Source organism: Chaetodon trifascialis, chromosome 1 (genome assembly GCF_039877785.1).
Source record: "Chaetodon trifascialis isolate fChaTrf1 chromosome 1, fChaTrf1.hap1, whole genome shotgun sequence".
NCBI classification, from domain to species: domain Eukaryota; kingdom Metazoa; phylum Chordata; class Actinopteri; order Chaetodontiformes; family Chaetodontidae; genus Chaetodon; species Chaetodon trifascialis.
Window position 1 is genome coordinate 5,273,635 of NC_092056.1, and position 27,203 is coordinate 5,300,837.

At 40.4% G+C, this 27,203-nt stretch overlaps 1 protein-coding gene across 1 annotated transcript in view; it reads left to right on the forward strand.

Moving 5' to 3' along the window:
• Positions 1 to 26,425, forward strand: part of luzp2 (leucine zipper protein 2) — a 138,145-nt gene extending 111,720 nt beyond the window's left edge. The window contains exons 7-12 of the mRNA XM_070969681.1: positions 5,920 to 5,982; positions 9,580 to 9,654; positions 10,436 to 10,603; positions 18,064 to 18,165; positions 20,027 to 20,101; positions 25,538 to 26,425. Of these exons, the coding sequence (XP_070825782.1) occupies positions 5,920 to 5,982; positions 9,580 to 9,654; positions 10,436 to 10,603; positions 18,064 to 18,165; positions 20,027 to 20,101; positions 25,538 to 25,645 (591 nt within the window). The 3' untranslated portion in view covers positions 25,646 to 26,425. The remainder of the gene's footprint in view (positions 1 to 5,919; positions 5,983 to 9,579; positions 9,655 to 10,435; positions 10,604 to 18,063; positions 18,166 to 20,026; positions 20,102 to 25,537) is intronic.
• Positions 26,426 to 27,203: the final 778 nt, after the last annotated feature.

Genomic DNA, 27,203 nt, shown 5'->3' on the forward strand with positions numbered 1-27,203 from the left:
GATTAATGGTTTCAGCTCCGGGTAGGGACAGAAGATTTTCTCAACTCACAGAACCATCTATCTGTAAATTAAGGTTAAAGCATGAACTGCAGATGTGAAGGTTCCCACAATAAAAGCAGCAACCATCCAATTTCAAATGAATAGTATGTTATGTGTTTAACTCGTATAACAATGTGTATGCATGTTTAATTTTAAAGTAAAGTACACATATTTACCATTGATTAGTTGCTCATTAGCATGAATTCTAGAAGCATTGGCATTGGCTTGTTATTAGTCATCATAAAGCACTTGATAATGGCTATTGCTAATGTTCAGTTGGTTCAACCTCATCTCATTTATTAATAAATGAATAAGGACGTTTGACCCGCTTTGAGGATAAACATGAACTATGATTCTCATCCCTGTTATTCCAGTTACCTCAACAATTCAAGGATGCATCATTGTTTGCACTAAAATCATTCCAAATGATTTAAAGGAATGGCTGAAAGCGCAGAGGTATTTCACAGTAGGTACTTCTTTGTATAGTATTTCTCGTCTGAATCTCAAAAACAGGTTGGAAAGACAACAGTGGAATTGTCAATGTTCAAACATGACCGTATGAATGGGTATAGGTCACTATGAAAAATATATCACAGGCTGAGTGAAGTTCAGTCCGGAAACTCGCTGGCAGGCAGCCACCGGCCTGACTCGTGTGCGAGTGTGTGTGTGTGTGCGAGTGTGTGTGTGTGTGCGTGTGTGCGTGTGTGTGTGTGTGTGTGCGCGTGTGCTTGTTCACTTCACCAATCACAAACATTTAGCAAATTCAGCCGTCCATTTAAACTGGAAAAGAATCTGCTGCCTGCTGTACATATCTGGCTATTTCTGCTCTTAGGCACTTTATTGGAAAAATGTGTTGAAACCTTCCTGAACCAGACGGCTCAGGGGAAACATCTCAGAACACCTAAGTCAAAGTCAAGGTTAGGACTGCTCAGTGGAGGACAGCGACACGTAGCATGAGAGATGCCATTTAATCTGTTGCACATCTTTTCCTCAAGAGCATGAATTTATTTTGTATGCTGTCAAATTTATGGTGCTGCTGCAGAGTCATCATTTGGATGAAGGATGCTGTTACACTTCAGTATTTCAGCTGTTTTTTTCATTTGCTCCTGCATCAGGATTTAATGGAAATATCAAGTAACCCGAACCTTACGCAGATAAAATACAATGTGCTGGATCTGAGAGGATCGTGTGAAGAGCGAATTCAAGGTGAATGGCCTCATGTAATTAATTCTACAAGGCTCTTTGAACGGAGCAGCATGCCACCACCATCATGTGTATTTGGGGGTGATTAATGATCCAGAAAACAGATCACACAAGTCTAATAACATCAGTTATTTTAATAAATGTTCTTTGCATCAAATTAGACTTTGGAAATGTTTGTGTGTGTACGTGCGTGTGTGTGTGTGTGTGTGTGTGTGCGTGCGTGTGTGTGTGTGTGTGTGTGTGTGAGAGATAGAGAAAGGGCAGAGAGTCTTTCACTGATGGACTTCTCTAATGTGAGTCAAGCAGGTGTCTTTCTTAGGCAGGCAGTTTCTTACTTTTTTCATATTTTTAGTCAAAACACTGAAAATCAATGAAGCAGCACTTGTTATGTTAACAGTACGTATAAAGTTGGACATGGTCAGATTAGGTGAGGGTTTCATGTGAGGACCACAGAGGATGTTCAACCACTCTGTCAGTCACATGACCCTCATCGCATCCTGTATGTCCTCGCCGTGTCTCACCGCGTGCGTCTACAAGCCCTCAGACATCTGTGTTTCTGTTCGGGAAGCAGTAACGAGACGGCATACGCGGTTTAGTGCCATGTAATATTAGAATGTGTGAGGCCTCGTCCAGTGATCACAAATAAGAAATCAAAGCCGAGTTTCTACACATTTGAATGTTTGATGTTTGTCCGCTTTGATAATGCGTTGCTTTGGGAGATGTCGTGTTCCCAGTTTCAGTGATATACCCTACATTACAATATGTTATGTGCACAGGGAGCGTACCAGAACAGATGCCTTAAATAAAACAAATGTATTACTGTGCTGTTTTACTTCATTCACTATTCCTGTTGAATAAATCAAATTATACTGACTGAAATTATTGAAATAAAACATATACTTCAGCCAGTAAGTTTTGGCTGCCGGCCAGTCACTGGTCTGCCTCAGCTCGCATGCTTCAGCCAATCAGACGCACTTCACAAATAGGGCACTCTAAAGAGAGGAGGAGGAGGAGGAGGAGTGGGTCTGTGATGCTGTTGGGCTCCCGCTGCGACTGCACATACAGATGCATGCTGGGAATGTCTGGGCACCTTTGCACATGCAGCATCACCTTGTGTTGTCATGTCACCTGTTTTGTATCTGCTGTAAAGTGGAGCACTTGTGCTGTTCTCTCACAGGGAGGATTTATGGTACATTGAGTTACGGGTACAGACTGTACATACAAAACAGAACCATCTATTCTTTGCTCAGAGTAAAGCGATGTTTTGTCTTCTATCTTTTCCAGTAACAATGGAAGCCTACTGTTAGCTGTCCCTCCCTGACAAAAAGCTTGAACACTCTGCAATGATAAAAGATGAAGAGAAATTTAGAAAGACATCAGTATACCTCGTAATAAAGTTTTGACAGTCTCTCATCGACCTTGCTTCGTGACCAAACTGAACTCCACTACGTTTAGATTTTTTTAATGATCTCCATGTTTCCAATTCAAGATGCACTCACACAGTGAGTTGGATAAAGAGAAGCTCTTAAAGGCTGCTATGCTGTACTTTTTTATGTCTAATTTTTGTCTTTAGGTGTAGAACTGGATGGTTATTAAAACTGTGTGAAAGTAAAAGTGCAAAAAATCAGTTTTTGAAAACCTAATCATCAAAGACGTTGGAAGACAGACAGACAGACAGACAGACAAAACTAGCGACCAGCCGGTGAACATAGCGGAGCATTTAGCAGCTAAACAGCATGACATTTTTCTCAGGATTTGGTGTGGACCAAAACAGAGCGAAAAGATGGATGTATGTTAGACGTAGTACATTTGTCACGTAGACACAAACATGACGAATTGTCCTCACGTGGACAAAAGTTACACAATACTGCCATTTGTAGTAAGTTCACCAGGATTTGTTCAACTTACACAAAACGAGTAAATGAATCACAAAACAACATCCCAAATATTTTTCTAATCTCAAAAGTCCACATCCCTCCAGAATCTGGCAAACTGTAGCACCCTCTGTTTGTATGATCTTGTAATCAACAACACATAAATAATAAACTGAGACGCACTCTTGCAGACATTAACATGTCTGTCCTTGGGACAGACTGCTGAAATTTAACAGTTTTGTCATCATTCTCACAAGGACGATGACTCACAGCGATACATTTGGAAAGGGTTAGGGAGAGCTGTTCAAGTGCACCGAGTGTATAAAACACTGTGTTCACTGTGTTTCGTTTAGTTTGTGGCTGTTTGAAATGCACGTCCCACCCTCGCAGGATTTGAACCATCGGGAACAACAAGGCAGAGATGCTGCTGTGACTCTCCGGGGTCGAGGAGACAGCTCACATGATTTATTCTGAGTAAATAATAGACCAATGCTTTTGCAATTCTGAGAGCTCAGCACATTTAGTGATTCAGATATTTGCATTTATGAGTTAACACTCCACAGCGTTTGACTGTGTCACCTCTTTATATGATTAATTCTATTACCAGCAAGAATCTCTAAAGCTCCACTTAACTGATACAAATAAAATTAATTTGTTGGCATTTAATTTTATGGCCTGGGACACAGAAAAACTGACTTAACTATCTCAAATCAAATATGTGGCTGCCCCCCTGTGAGCTGGAGTTTTTCAGGTAGCTCTGTGTTTATTTAACCTTACAATTTTTTACAAGGAGCCTCAGGATGCAATTTCTGAATCCAGCTACACATGATAGAAATGGGTGTCTTGGGACATGGGAGCACCCTGGGAAGAGAAATAACAAGATAAAGATTCTCATAAAAAAAATAAAATAATAAAAGGCACAGGTGCTCGTCAAGTACACAAAACCCTTTGAAGTGAATCTGTCCCTCAGCATCGTGTTCAGTGTGCTTTGGTGGAAGATTAGACCTCATGTCACATTTTTACTGCCTGTGTCAAGGAAGTACAGAGATAGACAGATAGGAGAGCAAGAGCGGTTTAGAGAGATACAGTCGGATAGAAAGAACGAGATACAGTAGATAGAAAGAGATACACGTGTAGATAAAAAGACAGAGATATCTCCAAGCCTAATTCCAAAAAGTCTGGACTCCGTAAAACGTAAAGAAAAATCATTTGCAGTCATTTGTAAACAAACTGTGTTTACAGGCAGCAGCTTTACGAGGTGTAATCTCCTTTATCCAGTCATGTGTTCACAAAGTGGTGAACCTCGCTCCATCCTCGCTTGTGAACGACTGAGCCTTTCCAGGATGCCCCTTTCACACCCGATCATGATACTCTCACCTGTTACCAATCAACCTGTTTACCTGTGGAATGATCCAAACAGGCGTTTTTGGAGCATTCCACATCTTTCCCAGTCTTTAGTTGCTCTTGTTTCAAACATGTTCAGAATAAGCAGATATTTACAAAAATCAATGAAGCTGATGAGGTCAAACATTAAATATATTGTCTTTGTACTGTTTTCAATTGAGTATGTGTCAACTGATCAAATTCTGTTTAACTTTTTCTAAATCTGTAGGTACAAAGAAATAAAGAAATGTAAGTCAAGTTTCTATCCAAATGTGTATCAGATTTTAATTAAATTTCCAATAAATGTACAGCTGGTGGCCACTACACCACTACAGAAGAGGAGGGTGAAATGAAATAATGTAATTAAAAGAGCTCCAGTGAAATGCACAAAATCCATGCGAAAAACACGTCTCAGATGCCTTGATTTGTGTCTTCAGAGTAGCTGAAATGAAGAAGGTGAAAAAAGAGGATGCAGTAGTTAGCTTAAAGCAGACATCAAGATTGTTATTTTATCACTAAATTCTAATATTCTTTCATGATCTGAAATACGATACTCTAACCTGTCCATCTATTCTTTGAAAACTCTGTTTGGGTTCAAGGCAGGGAATCAAGGCAATATATTTGCATACCAATTAAGCTCATTTACACTCCTGGAGGTCTTCACAGTACCCTTGGTATTAAACCCTTCTAGCCTCGCTGAAGACTCGGAGAGAAACCTTCTGAACTGCTGCCGAGTCCTGCGTGGAGGCTTCAGTGTTCATGCTCACATCATGAGCAGCTTTGAGGACGGCTGTGTATCAAGCTATCTGGGAGACAGCCCCTGCCTTCCGTGTGCCCACTGATGTGGAGCAGCAGAGTGAATGTCAGGCAGCGCTGGTCACTGTGGCTGTTTGGGGGCAGCAGCAAAGATCTGCTCTGTTTGTGTGTGTGTGTGTGTGTGTGTGTGTGTGTGTGTGTGTGTGTGTGTGTGTGTGTGTGTGTGTGTGTGTGTGTGTGTGTGTGTGTGTGTGTGTGTGTGTGTGTGTGTGTGTGTGTGTGTGTGTGTGTGTGTGTGTGTGTGTGTGTGTGTGTGTGTGTGTGCTGCTTAGCGATCACAGGCAAGAGCCCTCCATAACTTGGGAACCTGCATGTGTGTGGTGATGGTGTCGGTAATGCGTGTAGTGGGAGGGAGAATTCAGGTTTAGACAGTGGGCAAGAAGCCAGTGCATGACTGCATCATTGTGTGGACTATGCAGTTCAGTGGAGGGGAGATTTGATATTTTCTTACTCTCAGTAGAGCCTCCCTTCAAGCCAGAGCTTTGCCCAGGGAACGCTCACAAAGAAGTCTTCTGCTGCAGCTGGCAGAATCCTGCTACGTGATCTAAAACCAATTTCGCTATTTGAATAAGCTAACACTTATTTTCTTATCTTCTCCTTGCAGTCCAAAAAAATCCAGGCTCAACTGAAAGAACTGCGGTACGGGAAAAAGGATTTAATTTTCAAGGTAAGTTCGAACTGAAGGTGGGGTGGCTTTATAGTAGCTTCAGACCAGGGGTACACAGGTGCTTCAGGCCACCCTGAAAGGATGATCTCATCACAAGTGGTGCTCCAATTAATTCAGTCTGCAATTACAAAGTCCCTCCCAGTTAGCAGCCCGCAGAGTCAATTGGCCGGCCCATAGTCCAAATACCGCTCAGTCCTCTCCTCTGTTTTCCCCTCTGCAAGCTCCACCCCATCCTCTCCAATCATGGGAGGTATGTGGATAAATGATGTGGACAGCTGTGGATGAAGTTGATACAGAATTATGCATTAGATCATACAAGGGAGTCTTCGAGACACAAATTACAGACGACATCATGCACTGCTACAATTCAGTGGGTCCCATATATGATAGGGCATCCGAAATTTGTCTCCTCTTCACATACTGTACGTCCTCTGCAAGCACAATATAAACAGTGGCAAACAAACTGTTCTGCTGCCTCTACTGCCCCTTGTATTGCGAGCACGAAACGCTCTTAGATATGAGCGCTTGCGTAATATTTATTGGTATTTACTGGTACATGGCCACTGACCTTTCAGGCCTTGTTTGCACTGTTAAAATGTCAGTCGTCATTTCTGCCACTACGCCCCACAACGCCATTTCTTAAATGTACATTCAGCCCCATCGTTCCTAAAGCTGCACCAGACATAAATGAACAAAAAGGACTAAATCCTCACAGGCTGAATTTAATGCTTCTAACCCAATGACTGAATATATTGTCCCTGGATGTCCTCTTCCTTGTTCTATTTCTAGCCTGTGAATGATGGACGCATTGACTTGTTTGCTCGGTGTCACCGCTCGTAAATCGTTGTCTCTAAATTGCATCAGTCACTCACACAACACAACCTTATTGCTCAATGTCACCAAACACTTCATGTGGACCTTTAAAAGAGTATGGTCTTTGATGATTTGCAGTTGCAGATGGATAAGGCTAATTTGATCATACTCTTTATCTTGTAAAAACAGTCATCTTTGGGAGATGACACACACACTGCTTTTTTTTCCAAATGGAAAGGTCAGAGGGAAAGGCATCATGTTCCTCTGACCCCCCCTGAGCCATCTGGCTATTCCTGAAACCTCATATGTATTCCCCATGCGCTGTGATCAAAAGCCCAGCAGGGGACAAGGGAGCAGGAAGCAGAGAAGAGTCACTCAAGATACAGAAATGTCATCAGCCTCACAGGGGGGATGTCAATCAAGGCACTCTGACCGGGGTACAGTTGAATTGGTTATGATGGCTGTTGTACCATATCAAACTGAATTTTGCAGCACAATGTCACAGTACACAAAAACAGAGCAACCTGACGAGACCGGAGGCAGAACAACATCAAGAAACCTCAAAACCTAATTATTTTATCTTGGGAACCATTCAGTCTTTCTTAGAATTGACAGATAGGAAGAAAAGAATCGTGAAACTGTAAAAACAGAAAAGAGCACTGTTTTGACAACATGCATTAGTGCAGATTCACGAAATGAGGCCAAACTGCACCTACAGTGCCAGAAAAGAAGCCAGCATTGTCATTGTTTTCTACACTGGAGAATTTTCCATTAATAGTGCTCAGATTTGAAGGACAAGTTGAAAAGAGACCCAACTCTTTGTGAATGTAAACCATGCAGTCCCAGTGCTTAACTGTAAACACTACGCACAGGCAGGTTCCCATCCGCTTCCTCAGCCATAACATTAAAGCCTTCAGAGGAACTGACGGTGCCTTCCCTGCGTTTCCCTGCGAGACAATATTTTTGGCAGCCGTATTCAAGCCTTCACATCTTCTTCTCTCCGTCAGTCCACTTTTAAATGTACCCCTCCAGCTGTTTCTCCTCCAGCTTAGGGGGAAAAAAAAACAAAGAAAAGAAAAGAAAAATGACGGCTTGATGTAGTTGCATGCCTCGTCTAGCAGAGTGCCTAGTACCCCACTGACCCCACACCTCTATAATAGACTCAGCACAGAAATATGAGGCTTTGGACTTAGAGGCACTAGCCCTGAAAGTCAGCATTTCTGGGTCAGTGGCCACGCGCCCGCAGTCCTCTGAGGACTATCCGCTGATGATGCTCTGTATAATGGATGTAATAGCTCTCTACTGTAATGCTACACAGCCGCATACATGCACTTATAAAAACAGTCTTCAGATCCTTTGGAAGACAAGCTGAGAGCAGGCTGCATTTTCTGCTGTGTGTTTGTGAACCAGTCCAGTCTGGACCCTGATTATTCAGTACTACACTTTATTAAATTCAGCACTTGGTGTTGTTTTGCAGTATTGCTTCTGGATCCAACACTTTGAGTGCAACATTTTGTATTTTTTTTGTCTAACTGTAACATCATATCAACATCCACTGCCAGGAATTTAATGGCAAATATCCAATAATATGTCACCGGTCTCTTTGAAATTGGACTGTTTTTCTTCTCAGTGCCCTTCAGTGTCACATTCCAAACTTTATTATCTTTGGATTCCCTCTTAACATCTACAAATGACTCCAAATGGCACCAAACTCCCTGTAAATGAAAGAAGACCTTCTGAGAGACAGATCAGATTCTTTGGCATCTTTGAAAATAGTGGTGAACGTTGTCCTTGACTGCCACTGTGTGACTCATCTGTCAGGGAAAACATGGTTCCAGCTGTCCTGTTGAGTGGTAGAAGTGACAGACATGTTCGTTACTAAAATTACCACTTGCAGAAATTAAGATGAAAAAGAGGGGAAATCGGCAAGTATTGCCATTGTGTCACAAAATGCACTGAGGTACTGCATAAGTCTGTAAAACCCACCAAAACCATCAATCAGCCTCATCACCCATCTCTGGAATTTCTTGCAGTTTTTCCCAGAGACTGTGGATGCTGTTTGTTGGGTTTGCAGACCTTGGGTGTTTCAGAATGTAAGCCTGAGCTGTTTGTCATTTGGAGAGGCCAGTGAAAGACCAATAAAAGTTCATCACCGATGCCAGTTCTGCACAGACTGCATGCAGAGTAGTGCAAAGTTTCTTTTCTTCTTCTGATCAGTTTATCAATGATGAAAGACTCCTCAGAGGGAACCCTTGGTGATCCTCAAATGGAGTTAGATTGACCCATTTACTGCAAAAAATAAAAATAAAAAAATGATGCTTGATGGTTTCAGGGGGTCTGCTCTTATGACTGTTGAAGTTAAACCTCTCTTCTCTCTGAGAACAGATGTGATCTTTATCAATGTGGCTTTGAATGAACTTATGCTCATCTGTTTCCTTGTACCCTCTGGATTCTGCACTGTGACTAAAATCAAGCTAATACTCTATTAATAAAATGCAGCCATGATTATGAAGGTGTATGAGATTCCAGTACTCCAGTTGAGCGCTAAAAGCGTGTAATGTACATGAGAATTTGCACTCGATCAATGTGTGCGAGTGTGTGTGAGGTGTCATTTTAAAAAGTCGGGACAAAAGTGATGATTGGCAAAATGATAAAGAAGAGTCTCAATTCTTTGTGCAAATGATTTGTGTTATTGATAGCACTGGGGTGATGAGGAGGGGGTGGAGAAATGCTTTGTATGCACAGACCATAGAGGGCTCTGCTGATTCAGATGTCTTCCTGCAGGGGCAGCAGCTAATGGACCTGGAGCACAAGTTAACTATAGCCAAGGAAGAACTGGAGAAGACTGCACTGGATAAGGTGAATAATGGGAAAAAAAACCATCATCAGTGACCAATGATTTTAATTTTCCTGCTGTTGTAACATTTCCTCATCTATAGGTTGTTTAACTAATCCTTTTCTCTCTCATCTTACCCATTTTAAACCCTGCAACATCAAACACTGAATAGAGAAATGGCACCTAAATTATTTAATGAAGTATTATGTAGTAATATTAAATCTCAGTTTTAGGGAGTATAGTTTAAAGAAAGGAGGTTGAAAGTGTGAAGATAAAATAAACACTTTCATGATAATTTTCCTCACTACAGTTTTTTTTTTTTTTTTTTTTTTTTTTTTTAAAGTTAAGCTCCAGCAGGTTTAGCACATGCAGCAGATTTAATTTATGTGTTGTAATGTTATTTTTATACGTGGTTATTGACACACTGTCACTGGGGACAAGTTAGATGAGTTAAAAATGCAGGGGGAGAAAAGTGCTGATCATGAAAACAGGTAATTCTGCCGCTCAGCTCAGGAGAATTGACATCAGAGGCTGTCGCAGAATAATTAAACCAATCAGTCTGTCCATTATTATTATTGATTAAAAGTAAATGATCTTTTGAACGTTCCTTCTTTATTACCCTGGTGAGTTCCGCTTCATGTCTTGCCTAACGATGCCTCCTTGCTGTTCTAAAGTCACTTTAAAGCGTGGCCTCCCTTGGCTTTAATGCCTAAGTAAATTTCTCATGTGGAAGGAGGGACAGAGGGACGGAGGGACGGAGGGACTCAGAAACCTTCTTGTGTGTGTAATCTTGTTTGGGGACAGGAGTCTCAGATGAAGGCGCTGAAGGACACAGTTCACATCTGCTTCTCAGCTGTCCTGCACAACCAGCCCAGCAGCAGTCACAGATTTCCCACCTCCCCCACCCACTTGTTCAGATACTCATCACTCATCAACAGCTCCAGAGTCACCTTTCAGCAGCCACATGCCAAGGTAATTCAGTATTCCACTCAGCTCCATCTGATTTAATGTTTATCTAAAAGCAGGCCTGGGTTCTTGTAAAAATCCAACCTTTTATATTTAATGAATCAGCTGAGTGATCTATGCTCAGTCTATCATATATCTATATATGTATCTGTACTGTAGATGTGGTCCTGCTGTCCTTGAACTAACAGTAATGTCTCACTGTAAGATGTCAGCATCTGCTCTATAAAGATGTCTCTAGGACATCTCTCAGCCTGTTTACATCTGCCGTTAAAATGCATCTTGGGTTATCCGATCACAAGTGGACAGCCGAGACACGTGGCCATTCAACTGTGTCTATAACGTGTCTCCAAGCTGACCACTTGCATCGAGCCACCCCACGTCCTGCACTGATGAGGTATGTTCCTGGTACGTCCTCGTTTGGGACGCATCAGGAGACATTAACATACGCTACAAAAGATATGTGGTCACATGTGTCCCGGACCACCCGGACCCCGGACCGGAGGTTTGAGGGGTCGGATCACAGTGCTCAAAGTGGTTCTTTCCACTTGTATTTATCTCTGTCCACTTGGGCTCAGATCACCCAAGACACACATTAATGCATTAGTGTAAGCAAGGTTTATGTCACGCATTTATACAACGTGATGTGTTTTTAATGTTCATCATGAGGTAAATACGGCTTGTAAATAATGAGACAGATAATTAGCTTTAGTAAAAAAAAAAAATGAATGAAGGTGGCACTCTCATGATTGTTTCTAATATAAAAATCATTAGGCAGCACATTTTACCACATGTCTCTGCTTATTTCATTCAGACAATTCCATTTTTATTTGTGAGTTTGTTAATGCAGTTGAAATTTGCAAAGAATACACACAGAAACACCTTTAAAACCTTTAAACATGGTTCAGTCTACACTGATTTGTTTGGATATTAAATAAGTAGTGATGACACATTATAGAGGCAAACAAAAACAGCTGGAGTTCAGTTTGGTTTTTAAACAGGAGGTAGGGGTTTTGGTTTTGTGTAATTTCACCCTAAATTGTCAAGCTGCATTACTCTCAGGACTACAGGAGCTACTTTAAAGTCCCAAACTAAATTTTAAACTACATTTAAAGGTGAATGAACAATGCAGGCTGAGTGTTGGCTGCTTTTCTACAGTCATCTGGTTTTACCTGAAGCATGACCAATGGGCATTCTTCACAGCAGACATTTTGGCTTGTCTTAGTGGGAAAAGCACAGGTGTAATTAATACAACTAACAATGGCTCTGTTCCATTTCAGTGCATCAGGAGGTCATGTCAAAGAGCCACCATGCAAACTAGTAGTGGCCTGGAACAGGAATGGTTAAATGGAGTGCTGCCCTTATTAATCTTATTAATTTCACCTGTGGTTTTCCTGCTGACATATCAAAGTATCTGCAATCAAAAGGCCTCGCAGTATCTGGTCAATTTGATTGTCAGTGACCCCAGTTTAAAGAGAGCAGTTACGATGTCTTAGGATGAAAATAAGATAAGTTTGTTTTGTGAAGTGAAAATGGAAAGCGCGTTGGATTTGGGATTTGCCTCTGTAATGGTGGAGTATAATTTTCTCTCTGACTTTCCAGATAAGATAAAGCAGGCTGCTGGTTTTTTCCCTCTCCTCACTGTGTAAACACTTTCAAATTGAAATTCATTTCACACTGTAACTCCCAGCCTGGTGACATCATGGAATATAACTTGGTGCCAAAATATTCACCTCACCGCACATCAGAGCGCACATAATGCACTGTCTGCGATATGAATTTAAGTGTTAGCCGATTATTACCTCCCTTTCAAGTGGCTATTTGTCAATCTGATGCCCTCAGTATCACCCTCTGGAGAGAAATAGCCCAGGAAATAATTACTACCAAATATAACAGTTGGGCAAACACGATTCCAGAGGTTGTTCAGAATAATAACATGTCTAAATCAAACAGCAGTCTCAGTAATTTATGTCAGTCTTTATATTCTATGGTGTGGTAGCTTTGGAAGTAAAGCCCAATTACTTTAGGGCATTATGGGTGTTTTGGTTATTGGACTTAAAATTAGTTCTCTATGAAATTATTAACTCAACGTGACACAGTCTTTGTTTGGAGCCTCTCAAAGTCAAGGTCACAGTAGACTCATCGAAGGGCTCAGGATTTAATCCCTTTTAGGAGTTAAAAAAAAAAAAAAAAAAAGGTGACTGCCAAGAGGATTCATTGTAAAAATAGGATTATGTCTTCAGTGTAGATATTGTTTCTTGTTTTTCCAGAGGAACACTTTGACATTTTAGGACTATTGTCAAGTGTTTACACAGTCAATTCCTTTTGTTGTTCATAAACAACCAATACTGACTGATTCAGAGCAACATTTCTATATGACTCTATACACCAGCAAACAGAAGCTACATGCAGCAGAGCACACACATCACTTCTGTTTCTAGAAAATATACTTCATAGTACCTTCAGTTATTTTTCCCTCTACCAAGCGGGCATGTCAACCTCAATCAGAGATTGGGTTAGTTCTGATTTCTGAAACGCAGTCACAGCACTCACTTTGAAATCATCGAGTCGGCCACAGCACCGCAGCGCCTTATCTGCCATGATCCTGGTGAGCAATTCTGTCTTTAAGAGGCTTTTCTCTTCTCAAAGCAGTCACAATTTACTCTGCGTGTCTTTCGTAGGTGCCTAAGAGATTTGACATGCCACTTAGGGGATTTTCTTTTTTGTTTATTTCTTATCGCGGTTCAGTACCACCATCCCCACCACTGTCCTTCTGCTGTGGCGTCATTCAAAACAATATTCTGTAATTGTCACTTTCTGTCCACATTTAAACTCTCATCACTGTTTGCAGCAAACAGGATGATTATATAAAGTGTGTTTCTCCGTCATCTTCCTGTCATTAGCAAATAAATGTAAGCACATGGGCGAAAGACGCATCTCACAAAAGACAGGCAAAGAAAACTCATGGTAGGTGTGGGTTGATTTTTCTATGCTAATGAAGTTTATACTTCCCACTTCATTAGCATACAAATAGCAGCACTCCACTTGTGAGCAGTTGCAGGCTCCATTATCTCCTGTAGCCGCTGAACACGTTGACGGGCTGTCTGATAAATCTGAGCGCGCCTTCACTGTAAAGATTACTGCGGTGCTCCATCTGTCCACTCTGCCTGCGCATGTGGAGGTGGGTCAGATCTCATTTACATCACTGCCAAATTTATTTCAAATTAACTGGTAAAAAAACAACACACAATAGCACTTACTGTGCGTCAAAGAGCCGACCAGCTCACAGCTCAGGAGTTAGGTCACAATCCACTGAGAGAGAGAGGCAAATGTCAAGAACTTGATAACTTTGATAAGCATGTGGTGTTCCTCATTATGCTCATTAACAGCATGAAAGCACTCAGTGGCGCTATTATTACATCCTTTATCAAAGTTTCTGTTGCATAGTTTTAAACCTGACACATTAGCATAAGAGAATTGTAGCTGTGCATTTAGTTAGACGTGATATTTCTGAAAATGCTGGCCATCAAAAGGCAATTATTTTGCACACAGCGCAGTACGATGGCTCCTCCACCATCAGAGAAAGAAAAAAATGTTACAAAGCTTTTCTCATATGAAGGAAGCCTTTATCCACTAACTGGGTGATTAAACATACATCTGAGTTTCCTCAGCAGATTTAGACTAAAGTCCACTTTGTGTTTTTCTCTGAGGGTGTAAATGCAGGGTTTGCTGAAGCACTCACTGACACCACCTTCAGCTTCACGCTCATACTGTGAGTTAACATAATGGGCCTTAAGCTCTGGTAGATGCTACAGATAAGACTGCTCCAGACCCCCCCCCCCCCACACACACACACTCACACACACACAAAGCTCTTGTTGCTGGTGAAAGATTCATTAGTGTGAGGATGCAGAGATCAGCAAGATTGGAGTGGAAGTTGCTTCATATTTAACAGTCTCGGGGAGGGAGCCAAGTCTTGTGGTCCGATAGCATGCAATTTTCATCAGAGTAATGGGAGATGATGTCTTAGATGCTCGGAGCACTGCGCCCGAGGAGAAATCGGACATTTCATTGCCCTGCTCTCAGCACTTACTATTTACTTTTATGATTGTTTCCTTGTCTGTATGTATTGACGGGATATTCATCTCTGCCATGCAAGGAGGAGATAGCGGATGGCTGACAGCGCAAAACAAAAGTAGCTTGAAGATATTTATCAGCTAAATTTGGATGGTAGAATTACATTGGCATCATGCAACAAATGTGAGAAATCTTACTAAAAAGTCCACTAAAGGAATGATTTCTAATAAAGCTCTTTTCAATTCAACTCTTGCTGGACATTAAGACGTTACTTTAAGCATTTTATCAAGTTTCTACTGGGGGATAACTGGTTCATTGGAGGCTGATGTCCAAAATTCAGCTTGTTTTGACAGATGCTGTCAAAAGTTAAGAAATAATGGATGAAATGTTTGCCCAAAAGTGGGCACTTCCACAAGTAAAGCCAAGTCCTCTGAACTTCCCTAAAAAGATGTTTCAGCTGACGAAGAATAGAGTTTGACAGTGACAGGTTAAAACTGCTTCTGCTCATCTCGCAACCATCTTGCTTTTTGCTCTAAAGAGACCATTTTTGACCCAGTTAAGGAAGGTACTATGTACTCATCTTGTGCAGAAGACTGACTGCAGCAGACTGAGAGTCACTTGTGGAAAAATACCTGCTGTGCAAACTAGTGTGAATTTTGTCAGTGATTTTCTTATTTTTATCATATGCATTGACCTCAAGTTGACTAAAAGTTAACAAAAGGCATTTTTGTCTCATCTTACTCAAAGAAAACCATAACTATTTATTTTTTCTACGCTGAGTCATTGAAAACTGTTAACATTTCACAGCAGATTTTATCTTCTTGTTAGTTTTGTAGAAGTGTCTGGTCCAGCTGTCTGATGGCATCAATTTAAAGAATATAGCCAGATTCATTTTGATGGTAACGTGAAGGACAAATAAACGCAGCTTTTCTATGCCACCAAATACATGCCAGAAAACACCAGTTTGTAAGTTAGCTGCTCAGCTGTATGTAATGTCACGGCTTTTAGCCCGTTAGCTCGCTAGGTTTACACAGAAGCTCCTGCTGCTGCTTTAAAGAACATTTACAATTTTCAGTATTCCCGTTTGACCCGCTGCAGTTTCACGTTGGAGTTTTGGTCTCGACGCCCACATGAGCACTGGCGTATAGGTCAGCAGTACAGTTCGCTGTAGACTGACTTTCTGATGGCCTGTTGCTGGATTAGAGAGTAGTTTGATCCTTACAGACTGAAAACTTGAGCTGCCCCTAAATGATATCAACATTTCATATGCAAGGAGGATGAGCAGAAGGGCCCTCAGAAAAGAACATTGTAGTTTGGTCAAGATTCATTTCAATAACTAGGGCTCAAGGACAGAATTACAGAATTTGACAATAAAAATTGATTGAACTCATCATAGAAACTGCAACAGACCACAGAATTCAGACAAATTAAAATGGAAAACACTGAATTTGGAAAAATAATATTGATTTCATAGGGTCCTGAATAATTGTCAGGGAGCCTGCTGGCAAAGAATGTCCACTAACTTTTTTTGCCCCAAAAATTCTTTGTTATTGTGCATGAATTTTGAAATAAAATTACCAAAATTTGTTGAGAGTTACACAGTGAACATTTATAGCTGGAGGAGCCAATGATGCCTGTTCACATGATCATGAAGGTCTCTAAAAAAAATGGCCTCAACTACTGTAAATGATGACAACACAAAAACTGGCACTGGGTTACTCTGCTGCTGCATATGTTGAGAATATAATAATGTCTTGTGTCCTAATATAAAGCCATGAATGAATTCTGTAATTCTCAAGTTATATAAGCCATCACAGACATTGATAGACAATATATCATAAATGATATTTTACTACCAGCAAATGGACCTAAATGACAAAATGTTCCAACAGTGGTTCAGAAATAAAATGCAGAACAGTTTATAAATGTGATTTCAAGCCATGTTAAGAGTTTATTGAGACAATAATACGTGTAAACACAACACACACACACAAACACACACGGGGCTCTGTGAAGAAGCCTGCCTCTTGTCCGAGACAAGTTTCCAGCTAGATTCAGTTACTCATCAGTATTCGAAAGATGAGGTCTAGTTGGTGATGGGAAAAAAAGTTGACTGAATCCTGCCATGTAACCCTGCTGAAATCTGTTGTTTTTATTTACTATGTTTTGGTCTCCAGAGTAGAGCATTTCATAATTCACTGATTCAAAGCACATCAACCTCCAAAGACTCATACGGACATCATTTCAGGTGGTAGTGATATAGATTGCTTGCCGATCTCCAGAGAGAGCCTTTTCATCTCTGACTGTCCATCTTGTTTTCCTCCCAATATCTGGGCATTGCTTTGCCTGTTGTTGCAGTGGATCACTTCACTAAAATATCACTGTCCATCACATGCAGCTCCCATAGTAGTAAACCCCAAATCTACCTCCCAGAGTTATGTTTACTTTTCACTCACAGCTGATTTGTGTACAGTATGTTGATACAGAAATCTACTGCATGCTGGTTCATATCAAAATCAACAACCCTAAACAAAGATGATCTGTTTGCTACAGTAACTAGACATCTAACAAAAGTGCCTGTTCATAAATCATATATAAAATATAAGTTAAATAGGTTGCGTTATAAGCTAATACTCACGCATAGCACACTGCAGTGGGGGTCAACTCAACTACATTTTTCCAAGTGCCAGAATTTTTCTAAGCAGACTCTGGAGGGGCTGAAGTTTCAAATTAAAAAAAAATAATAATAATAAAAATGTATTTAGATAGAGAACAGGCAGAAAGCTTATGATAGTAAGAGGATAGTATTAGCATAGTCTTTGCCAGCATGCCTTTGTTAGCATTTAGCTTAAAGCACAGAGCCCTTCTGTGGCCGTAAACTTTCCATTGAATTGACGAAACATAAGTCCCTGATCACAGTAGCTGCTGGTTTTTCATGAAGCTTCATTGGCTTATTTTAAGCCTCCTTTGTAAGCCAGACTGTAGAAACAGCTGGTGTGGTGCACTGGATGTGAAGTCTGGCTTCTAACTGCAATAACTCAAACTGAAAAACTATTTGTGTGAAAATCTGAATTATGAAGAAAAGTTTTGGATTTTTATGTGATGGTTTGAATATTGCTGGGTTACCTCCGAGCCTTCATGCTTCAATAATTCTCTTTTAGTTTGTCAGCACTGTTTCTTTTGCCCTAAATGCTGCCTGCTATGAAATAGTCATTTTAGCTGTGATTTATTTACTACAAATAAATAAGCTGAATTAGTTCAAATGAACAAGTAATAAATTAAACAGTTTTGAACATTTGACTCAGAACTATTTACTTTTCAAGAACCATCAACAGGCTGTTTGCACATTTTATTTTTAACCCCACGTTGATTGTTCTCTCTTTTTTCCACAGGATATCTCTAAAGTTCAGAGAATTTCCACAGCCAGTAAATCACCCGTGAACATCGGAGTAATGAGGAGAGAGAGTGGAGTTAAAGAGTGCCAGGTGGAAAAGGTGAGCCTTCAGAGTAATTAAACTGAAATGGCCTATGTGACCCGAGGGCCTGCATCCACCAGGTTCATCTGTTCACCGCATTCATGTGCAAGACCCTCATCAGAAATCAAAGAAGCCACTTTGACTCCAAATGTCTTCATTATGTTCATTAATCAGAAAACTTGCTGCAACAAGTTTCCACTTGATGTCTGACATTCAGTTAATCGTCATGTATTGAGCAAAAATCCACGTCCATGTTTCAAGCTTCTCAAATGAAAATAATTTTTTAATTGTTGTAAACTGAATATCTTTAAGTTTTGGACTATTGGTCAGAAAAAAAAACTAACATTTTGAAGAGTGGGCCTTATGGTCACAGACTTGCTTCTCTAAGATCCAGGCTGCGAGCAGTCAGTTATGAGGGAAGCTCCCAATGATTATCTCCAAGCCTGTCAAAACCAAGAAGATTTGAAGAAAGCAGGTGAAGCGAACAGAGTCCATAAGGATTTGTGACAAGTGGCTATCAAGAACTATTACAGACAGAAGTTGATAGACCACTGGAGACAGGGGGGTATGGAGGGATGTCACCCGGAGACGAAATTACCCTCTGTGGAAACCGTGTCAAAGAGATTGTTCTTTAATGAAATTGTGCCAAAAACAATGTTCACCGGTGTCCTGTAATTGATTATAGAATTTTGGCAGGGTTGTAGCAAGAGGGAGAAACAGTCAGATTCAGATAAGAGGAGACATATTTGAAACACAGACTCAGATATTGTGTTTGCTTATGAACGCCACACCCCCAATCATGACACTATCAGCTGTTACCAATCAACCTGTTTACCTGTGGAATGATCCAAACAGGTGTTTTTGGAGCATTTCACATCTTTCACAGTCTTTAGTTGCTCCTGTCCCAACTTGTTTGAAACATGTTGCTGCATCAAATTCAGAATAAGCAGATATTTACAAAAATCAATGAAGCTGAAGAGGTCAAACATTAAATACACTGTCTTTGTGCTGTTTTCAATCGAGTACACGTCAAATGATCACAATCTGTTTTAGTTATGTTTTACACAGAGCCCCAACAAAATACATGAGACTAGACATTGTCTCACGGTGGTATGAAGCACTCACCAGGCCTTCACCTTCATTCCTCATTCATCCTTCATGTGGTTAAATAAATACTGCTGTGTACAGCAGGTGCTTCAAGCGAGTAATTCACAATTTACCTAATAAGATTATAGGGGAGTAATTACTGAAGATTGTGGAGAGACAATGTTTAGTGTTCATTCTGGATAAAGCTATATTTTGTCCCTGACAAGCTGCAGCAATGAGAGAGGAAGAGGAAAATTACCGCCGTGGGCACAAAATGGCTTCAGGTTTATCACAGCAGGGAGATGATTGACATTGCTATTAGTCATGTGATGTAACAGATCGTGTAGGGCTCCCACTGATGATCTGTATTGATTAGTTCATGACTGATTGTTTAGTCTATGAAATGTCAGAAAATGCTGAAAATGTGGGTGTCAAGCTCTGACAGCCCATGGCGAAATCTTCAAATTGCTTTTTTTTTTCTAATAAACGATTTCATCACTTAAGAAGTGCAATAGTAATGGGGCATTTTTTATCCAGTACACATAAAAACAGTTTACCTAAATTACTGTGATAAATCCAATGAGAAAGTTAATTGGATGATTTTATAGTTGTACAGGTCAATTAAACTTCTCGTAGCTTTTTTTGTGAAAATCAAAAAGGCATTTTAATGCTGCTGATTCGGGTCTATTCATCTCATGTATTTTCACTGAATACACACAGCTGCAAAGTTGACACAACTTCCCAGCATGTACCCTCTACACTGCACCAAGATATTCTCCCTCTACTCTCACAGGCCGGGGGCAACTGCTTCCAGAATCAGACGGAGGAATCGGCCCCGGAAAGTAAAAAGCTACCAGAGCCACAGCAGGTGAGCGTCACTGGGATTTCTATGGAAATGATAACAGATGCAGACATTTCAAAATTTCCTTTTGTTGCCGCAGTGAATTCTTCTTCTTCTTTGGCCCCACAGGAAATTATTGATCAGTTAATCAGACAAAGAAACCCATGAAAAGACCAAAACCAACAATGTGTCCATCCATCTCACAATACTTTCCAGCCCCCCCACCCCACCCAAACCCTGTCTACGTGGCACTCACACTGCATGAAAAACCACATTTTCGACCCGTAAATTCCCGCAAAGTTCGTTGATTTTCGGCGATTTACAGCAAGTTTACAGGGAACTTCGCTGGCTCCGAATATCGTCGGAAACGAACCATCTGTCGGCGGGGGGCGTGGTTAATCGCACCTTCGCGAAGGTGCAAATAGCTCTAAATAGCACATGAATGCTACCGACGTTGATCTACTCCGGCTGGCCTGCTGACTTCACAAACAACCATTGGATGATTCCACAGGCATTTTAAAAGGAAACCATCATGTGATTGGATAGCAACTCCAATCACATGAGTGAGCGATCATGTGACAACTCAGCCACAAGCCCATTTGTTCTCAGTAAATACGTAAATCTTTAAAAAATAGCTCACAAATATATAAAAACCATCAGTAATTTCTTAAAACAGCTGGACACTGTATTTTGCAAACAGGAGTACAGAAAACATTTGTTGGGAACTATTTTCAGCCGTGGGTCAGTTTGTCTGTGACGTGTATCTGGAACTCAAAATCAATTTCAGCAAGAGCAGTTCATGGTAATGAAGTAACATGGCAGCAGGTGCAACTCTGTGGCAGATTGATGTGTTTTTGGACAACAATGGAGGTCTATGGCACAGAGAAATAAGCTACATGAGATTTGAGCTATACAGGGAAATACTTATGGGCCTGGTCATTGCTTGTGTTTAAAAAAAAAAAAAAAAATCATGTCTATGTAACATGACACACATGCTTTAAAGAAGTTAAAGGAAAGAGAGGCTAAAGAGACGTAACTCACAGTGTGAATCCAGTGACTGAAGACTAATAACCTCAACAGATTCAACTCATTGTGCGACAAAGTACGACACAATAAGTGAAGCAAAGCACAGCAAATGGCACACACAACACCTACATTAAATTCCTAAAAGAAGGCAACCAATCAACTAAAACCTAGAATTCAGTGTGCCAGTGCCCTGCTATTCAATGCCCTGCCAAAGCCTATGCGTAGCTGCCTCCCTCATCATATTACTGAATTGAGTCACACCTGTTTGGCGGTGGCAGATGGTACAGCAAAACAATGCATCTCATTTCAATGCAGTGCAATACTGTGTAACTGAGCAACTGTCTTGCATTCCAAGTGGCAGCGATCCATTTTTAGACACAGACTATTTGCACAAGAAAACGAGAATAATTCAAATCCGATCTCGACAAATGGGCAGATTTGACTTCACTGGTTTGTTTTGTGCCAGAAAGATATTGAGTGAGAGAGTCTGAGAATGGCTTTTTTTGTAATACGAGAGTGGACTATGTCACTGATTCAAAGCAGTACAAGATAATGTATTCTGTTTTAGATTCAATGTAGTGAAATCGTACATGATATGTTACATATTACTGAAGTCAGAGGCGGTTCATTCCTCGAGGCATTTGTGCTGTGCTGCGCTGCATTGACATGAGATGAAAATACAATAATAGAAAGAAATCTGTGAGTGAACAATGTACAACAGCAGCCATGTTCCATATAAAAAAAAAGATGATTTTCCTCGATGTTCCACTTTCTTTTAAATCATTACAGTTTCCTTTAGGAGCAGTAGCAAAGTTGACAAATAAGAAGAAAAGACTTGTAACGACTCAGTTGGTCTCATGACTCTTCAGACTGCTTTCAGTGTTGTCTTTGTTTTATCTCTTTAATTGGGAAATTCTCACATTGTGTTGCAGCGCTGAATCTACAATTGACTCTCATTTCCTGCTGTCTGTTGGTGTCCCTCATGCACAGCACTTGCCATTCATGGTGTAGTAAACAATTTGATTAGTAATGATTGGCATTTCAGTCTCTGTGGATCAATCTGCATTGAAGTGCCCTCTATTCCTGTCACTACTCTACCTTCATTATGCGTTCTCATGTTCGATTGACTGTGAGACTGAGAACCTGAGTGGCATCTCCCCTTATGTTTAAATGTTTCTGGAAGAAAAGGCTATTCTTCTTGTCTTGCACCTGTTGTGTTTTTTTGTATAGCAACACAAAGAAGGGCTTAAAGAAAACAGAGCAACATCTGCACTTTTAGGTGAGATATATTGTACAATAAGGCTTCTCCTATTCACTCCCTCTCCCCTGGTGGACTGATCAGACAAAGAGGCTCTCATGTTGTTGACAGACCAACATCACAGACCCACAGGAGTTTTTTCAGCCACATTCACTATCCTATCAACAACATTGAGGAAAATAACACTGTTCCAGCTTGATAAATATACTGTGTGGGCTTTAAAGCCACAGTATGTAATCTAACCTGTATAACATTGATTCAGATGTAAGGTGTGTCTGCTGGAGTCCATCATTAAGATTCTTTGAGAACAACGTTTTTTCAGTCAAAAGTATAACTCCATAACACTTCAGCAACCCCTGGCACTCTCTGAATCACTATTGTTTGTTTCTGACATTCCTGAATTCATTAAAAATGTCAGAGTGGAAGCTGGAATATAAAAATCACATGAGTAAATGTGAGGAAAAGCTAAAAAAAAAATAAAAAAAAAATCAAGTGAGCCAGATATGGCATTGTTCAAAATCATAAATTATTAATTATTATTCAGAAACATAATAAAAAATAATTGTGTCAACTCTTGACTCTCAGCTCTCTTCTCTCCTGTAGGAGAATACTGCCTGTGTTGTTAATAAAGACATTGTTAGGCACCCCTGTGTTTCTTTATGGATTTTACAATAAGTAGGGCTCAATATTCAAGAATACTGAAGACAACGTGTTTCATATAGATGCTGTTTTTTTGTGGGGGGTTTGATTCACCAACATATTCCAACAAATAAAAACCATCTGCCTGCTGTGACACAGTCACTTAGTTAATTAGTCAGTTGGCGTGCGCCCACATATTCACTGGCGACCACAATCAGACAGCGCAGGAAAGAGGGTTACTTCCTTTTTTTCCCAAACTGTCATCCAGAGTGCACAGCAAACGTTGCCCAGTGAAGTAAATGTATCTGGTTACTTTCGTCTCTGACAGAAGTTTGGTAAAATGTGCCATGCTGAAGTTCTTCAGAACATTTGCAACACATTTAAACAACAATCTGCAGTTCCTCTGAGCAGAAACTCTGCCCTGCTGTGTGTTTAGCTCCATTAGCTGTTAGCTCTATTAACTCCTTTAGCTCCATTAACCACATTAGTGAAACACGCCACAGGGCCCTGCTGCCCACCGGCTGCTAAACAATTATCACTGTCCTGCCAATTTCAACTTGGATTTGTTGTTTACAAGGTAGAATTATGAGTCAGAGATGCAGGATGTGTACCTAACAACATCACAGTGAACATCACAGAATCAGCCATGATAATAAGTGATATCAACAACAACATGACACGCTCCGATGTAGTCAATGCTAAGTGACTACATGCTACGTGACAGTTATAAAAACATACATTGAAAAACTCCTTTCATCACAGAGTCTTTGCAGGAAAGATCTCTGTTCATCCAACACATTTTTACATGTTTATCAAGATATCCACTTTGCACAAAAACTTACAGATTTCCTGAGGGAACTTTTTTGCTGATGATTACTGATGAACACAATAAAAGGAAAATCCCAAACTAACATCAAAGTGGGCGGCTACTGAGGCTGGCAAGAAGCCACGAGGGTGCATTAAGCGAGATATGGTTTGCCTGCAGATCGAGGCGAGAGACACTCAGTCACTGACTCACACAGCACTTACTGGGGTTTAAACTTAGTGTTTTATAATTACACAACTGCAAAATTATATGGTCAAATTCAGGGTTTAGTTGCACATCCCTCTGAATGTGACAGGATAAATGTACTGTAGAGATGCATGTTGTCCCTTTTTGTTTGTTTTGCTTCAAGCCAGGTGATAAACTATAACCAGTGCCATGCAGAGTGATGTTATAACAGTCTGCAGGCAGCCAGCACGCCTTTAGGCTGTCTGCAAAGTGACACTGGTAAACACAAAACAGATGCTTTGCTTGGGGAATTGGTTTCTGGCACCTGTGTGCTTAAACATTTCATTTCCAAAAATGATCTTTTAAAATACTAAAGAAAATTGCCAATCATTAATAAAATAAAAACACACATCTCCCAAACACTCACACACACCCTCAAACTGCATTGTGTTTCACGATCCACATGAACTGCACAGACTGCTATTACTGTCAGAGCGGGTCTTCAAAACACTGAGTACTGCTGGTTTTCCATCCCACCAGGTAGTTAATTGCATTCGTTCGCAACTGTAACTCATTTTCTTGATGACAAGGATAAAACTCAGCAGGACTCTGTAGCTGTGTCCCAATCCAAGAGCGCTCCCCCCTTCAAAGTCAGCATTTCAAAACCTAGTGACAAGACTGTATTAAAGCTACCATTAAACTTCAGCTTTAAATAGTACTTTGACAACAGATTTTCAAGAAAATCAAACATTTGCTGCCCTGTAGACAAAAAAAATTTAATATCAGTGAAAAAAAAAGTGCCTTGTCCGCTGCATCATGTTCACCCCCACCACCCAAAATGTATTTTTGGACTCTGTGAAGGGGGCATGTTCAAGCTACAACTGGGTGTTAAGTTGCTCTTTAAACTTCACAAACTGTGTATCATTTCACAATTCACACTGTAAACTCAGCAGTTGTGAAATTTAAATGTGGAGTTTCGACCTCATTCTATGAGTGGGACAAAGCAAAAGTCCCAGCAAGCAAGCAGGCAACACAATCCACATCCTGCAGTTGGTTTCATTCTCTTCAGCTTGTTGACAGAGCGACCAAGCAAACATGGATGAAAACATTGCAATATTTCAAACAAACATTGGGAGGAAGCAAATGTCCTCTACGTGTTTGTTAGAACTCAAGGACACACTCAGTGTGTTTTGGTAAGAAACAATGAATGTAAACTTTAGTGAACAACAAAACTCTGCAGGGTGCTTTTAGGTTGGTTTGCAGTGGTGTTGAACTGAAGCAGCATGGGAGAGACGTTGTGTGGTCAGAACCAGGAGTGAGATAGGAATCAGGAACTGTCTGATTATGATATGATATCCAGTATCAATGGCACTAGAAGACTAACTACCAGTATTATATTTAAATAAGGAAAACCCATTTTTCTACTCCCTTTGCATCCCACAGATATTTAGCAGCATTCCCTGCTCAGATTACAGACCAACTTGTGTACTGTGGAACATTATTGTGTCAGTCTGGCTCATTATGAATCTTTATCTTCTGAACCCAACAGCAAAGGAGCCAAGCGCAGACTGGAAAATTCAACACAAAGCTCTCAGACGACGGCGAGGAGGCAGAGGGAGGCAGCAGCAAAAAGACAAAGCCACATGAATACAACTGAGGGGACAGCATATCATCCAAAATGCAGAGCTCCTGCATTGCCTGAAGGATCTTTCTAAGAGCACACACTTGCGCACTCTCACAAAAAACATATGTGCGCCCACACACACACACACACACACACACACACACACGCACACACACACGCAGCTACACATATCAGCATTGTTTGCTAAAGCTGAGACACTCGAATTGTCAACAAATTTCAAACTGTCATCTGAAAACCTCCATAGTAAAATGGCATGCATTCTAGAAATTCTTTTTAAAAGGTAGCAATGGCACTGGTAACTTGTTTCATGATTGTTCATTTGATGTTTACTTATGAGTTTTATTCTGAGTGAGGACACTGCTTTCTAAATGTGTGATCTTTCTAGAAAAATCCCTTTGCACTGGTGAGGTCTGACACTGTATCCTGTGATAAATATATCAATTGACAAATAAAAATATTACTACTATTACTACTACTTCTACTACTACTACTACTACTACTACTACTACTACTACCACCCAACTTAGAATATTGTTTGTCACTCATTGTAGCAAGGTTAATTTACTCCTCCACATTTTGAAATATAGAGGCTCAAGTTGGCTGGCCAACTGTTCAACATTTAATATTTCAGCACTCTTTCTGCCTTTAACACTCCAGAGGCAAAGAGCCAAAGACTCACAATGGGTCGTCTCCCTGAGAATGTGCCATGCACTGAGTAGTAACCCCTAGCTACATGTATCTGTGTTATCTGACCTTTCTGTGTCCTTTCAATAAACTGTAATTTTCAGTAAATGTGTGAAGAATAAATGTTTCTTTGTGGGAAAGAAATGAGTGAATATGTTTGTGATCAACAGAGGAAAAGGTTGCACAGTGCAAAGAGCAGTCACAGTTTACGCCTGGTGAATATTAATTACGTGTCCAACACTACTAGAAGAGGTTATTAGGGAGGCACTGACATCTGAGGTCAGGACAAAAACTGTCTTTTTCAAAAGGGAAATTATTCACAAAATTTTAAAAGTTGGCTTTGTTGAATAATTATCTGATACAAATGAGTCGGGTCACAGCATGACCTTTTTTGACCTTGCTGTCCAAACTGCAAATCCGGCTTCTTCTTACTGATTGTTCCTCACTATTTTGTGACCTGGATGACAGCAAATTTCCACAGAGGAGCTGTGGAAATTATTCAAGAGGATTCATTTCCCACAGCATAATTTTTATGTTGAATTAAAGTCTAATTTGATCACAAAATTTGCTGCCTCTGTTAATTACTGTGTAAGGTTGACATTAGCCAAATGCAGCCTTTTTATTCATATGTCGCATGTGCAGTCACATACAGTGTATCCATTAGGGCTTATTATTGATTAATATGCTGATTAGTTTTTCTTTGTTGTGTCTGTCTTTCAAAAATAAAATAAATCATAAAAAAATACTGTCAGCCACGACACAATACAAGTTTATGTATTAGTTTATGATACCATCAAATGTTTTCTTTTGTCCCAGCAAACAACCCACCTACGCTTTAAGATGAGGAAAATTAAAATTCTTCCTTTTGAGAAGCTGGAAACAATAC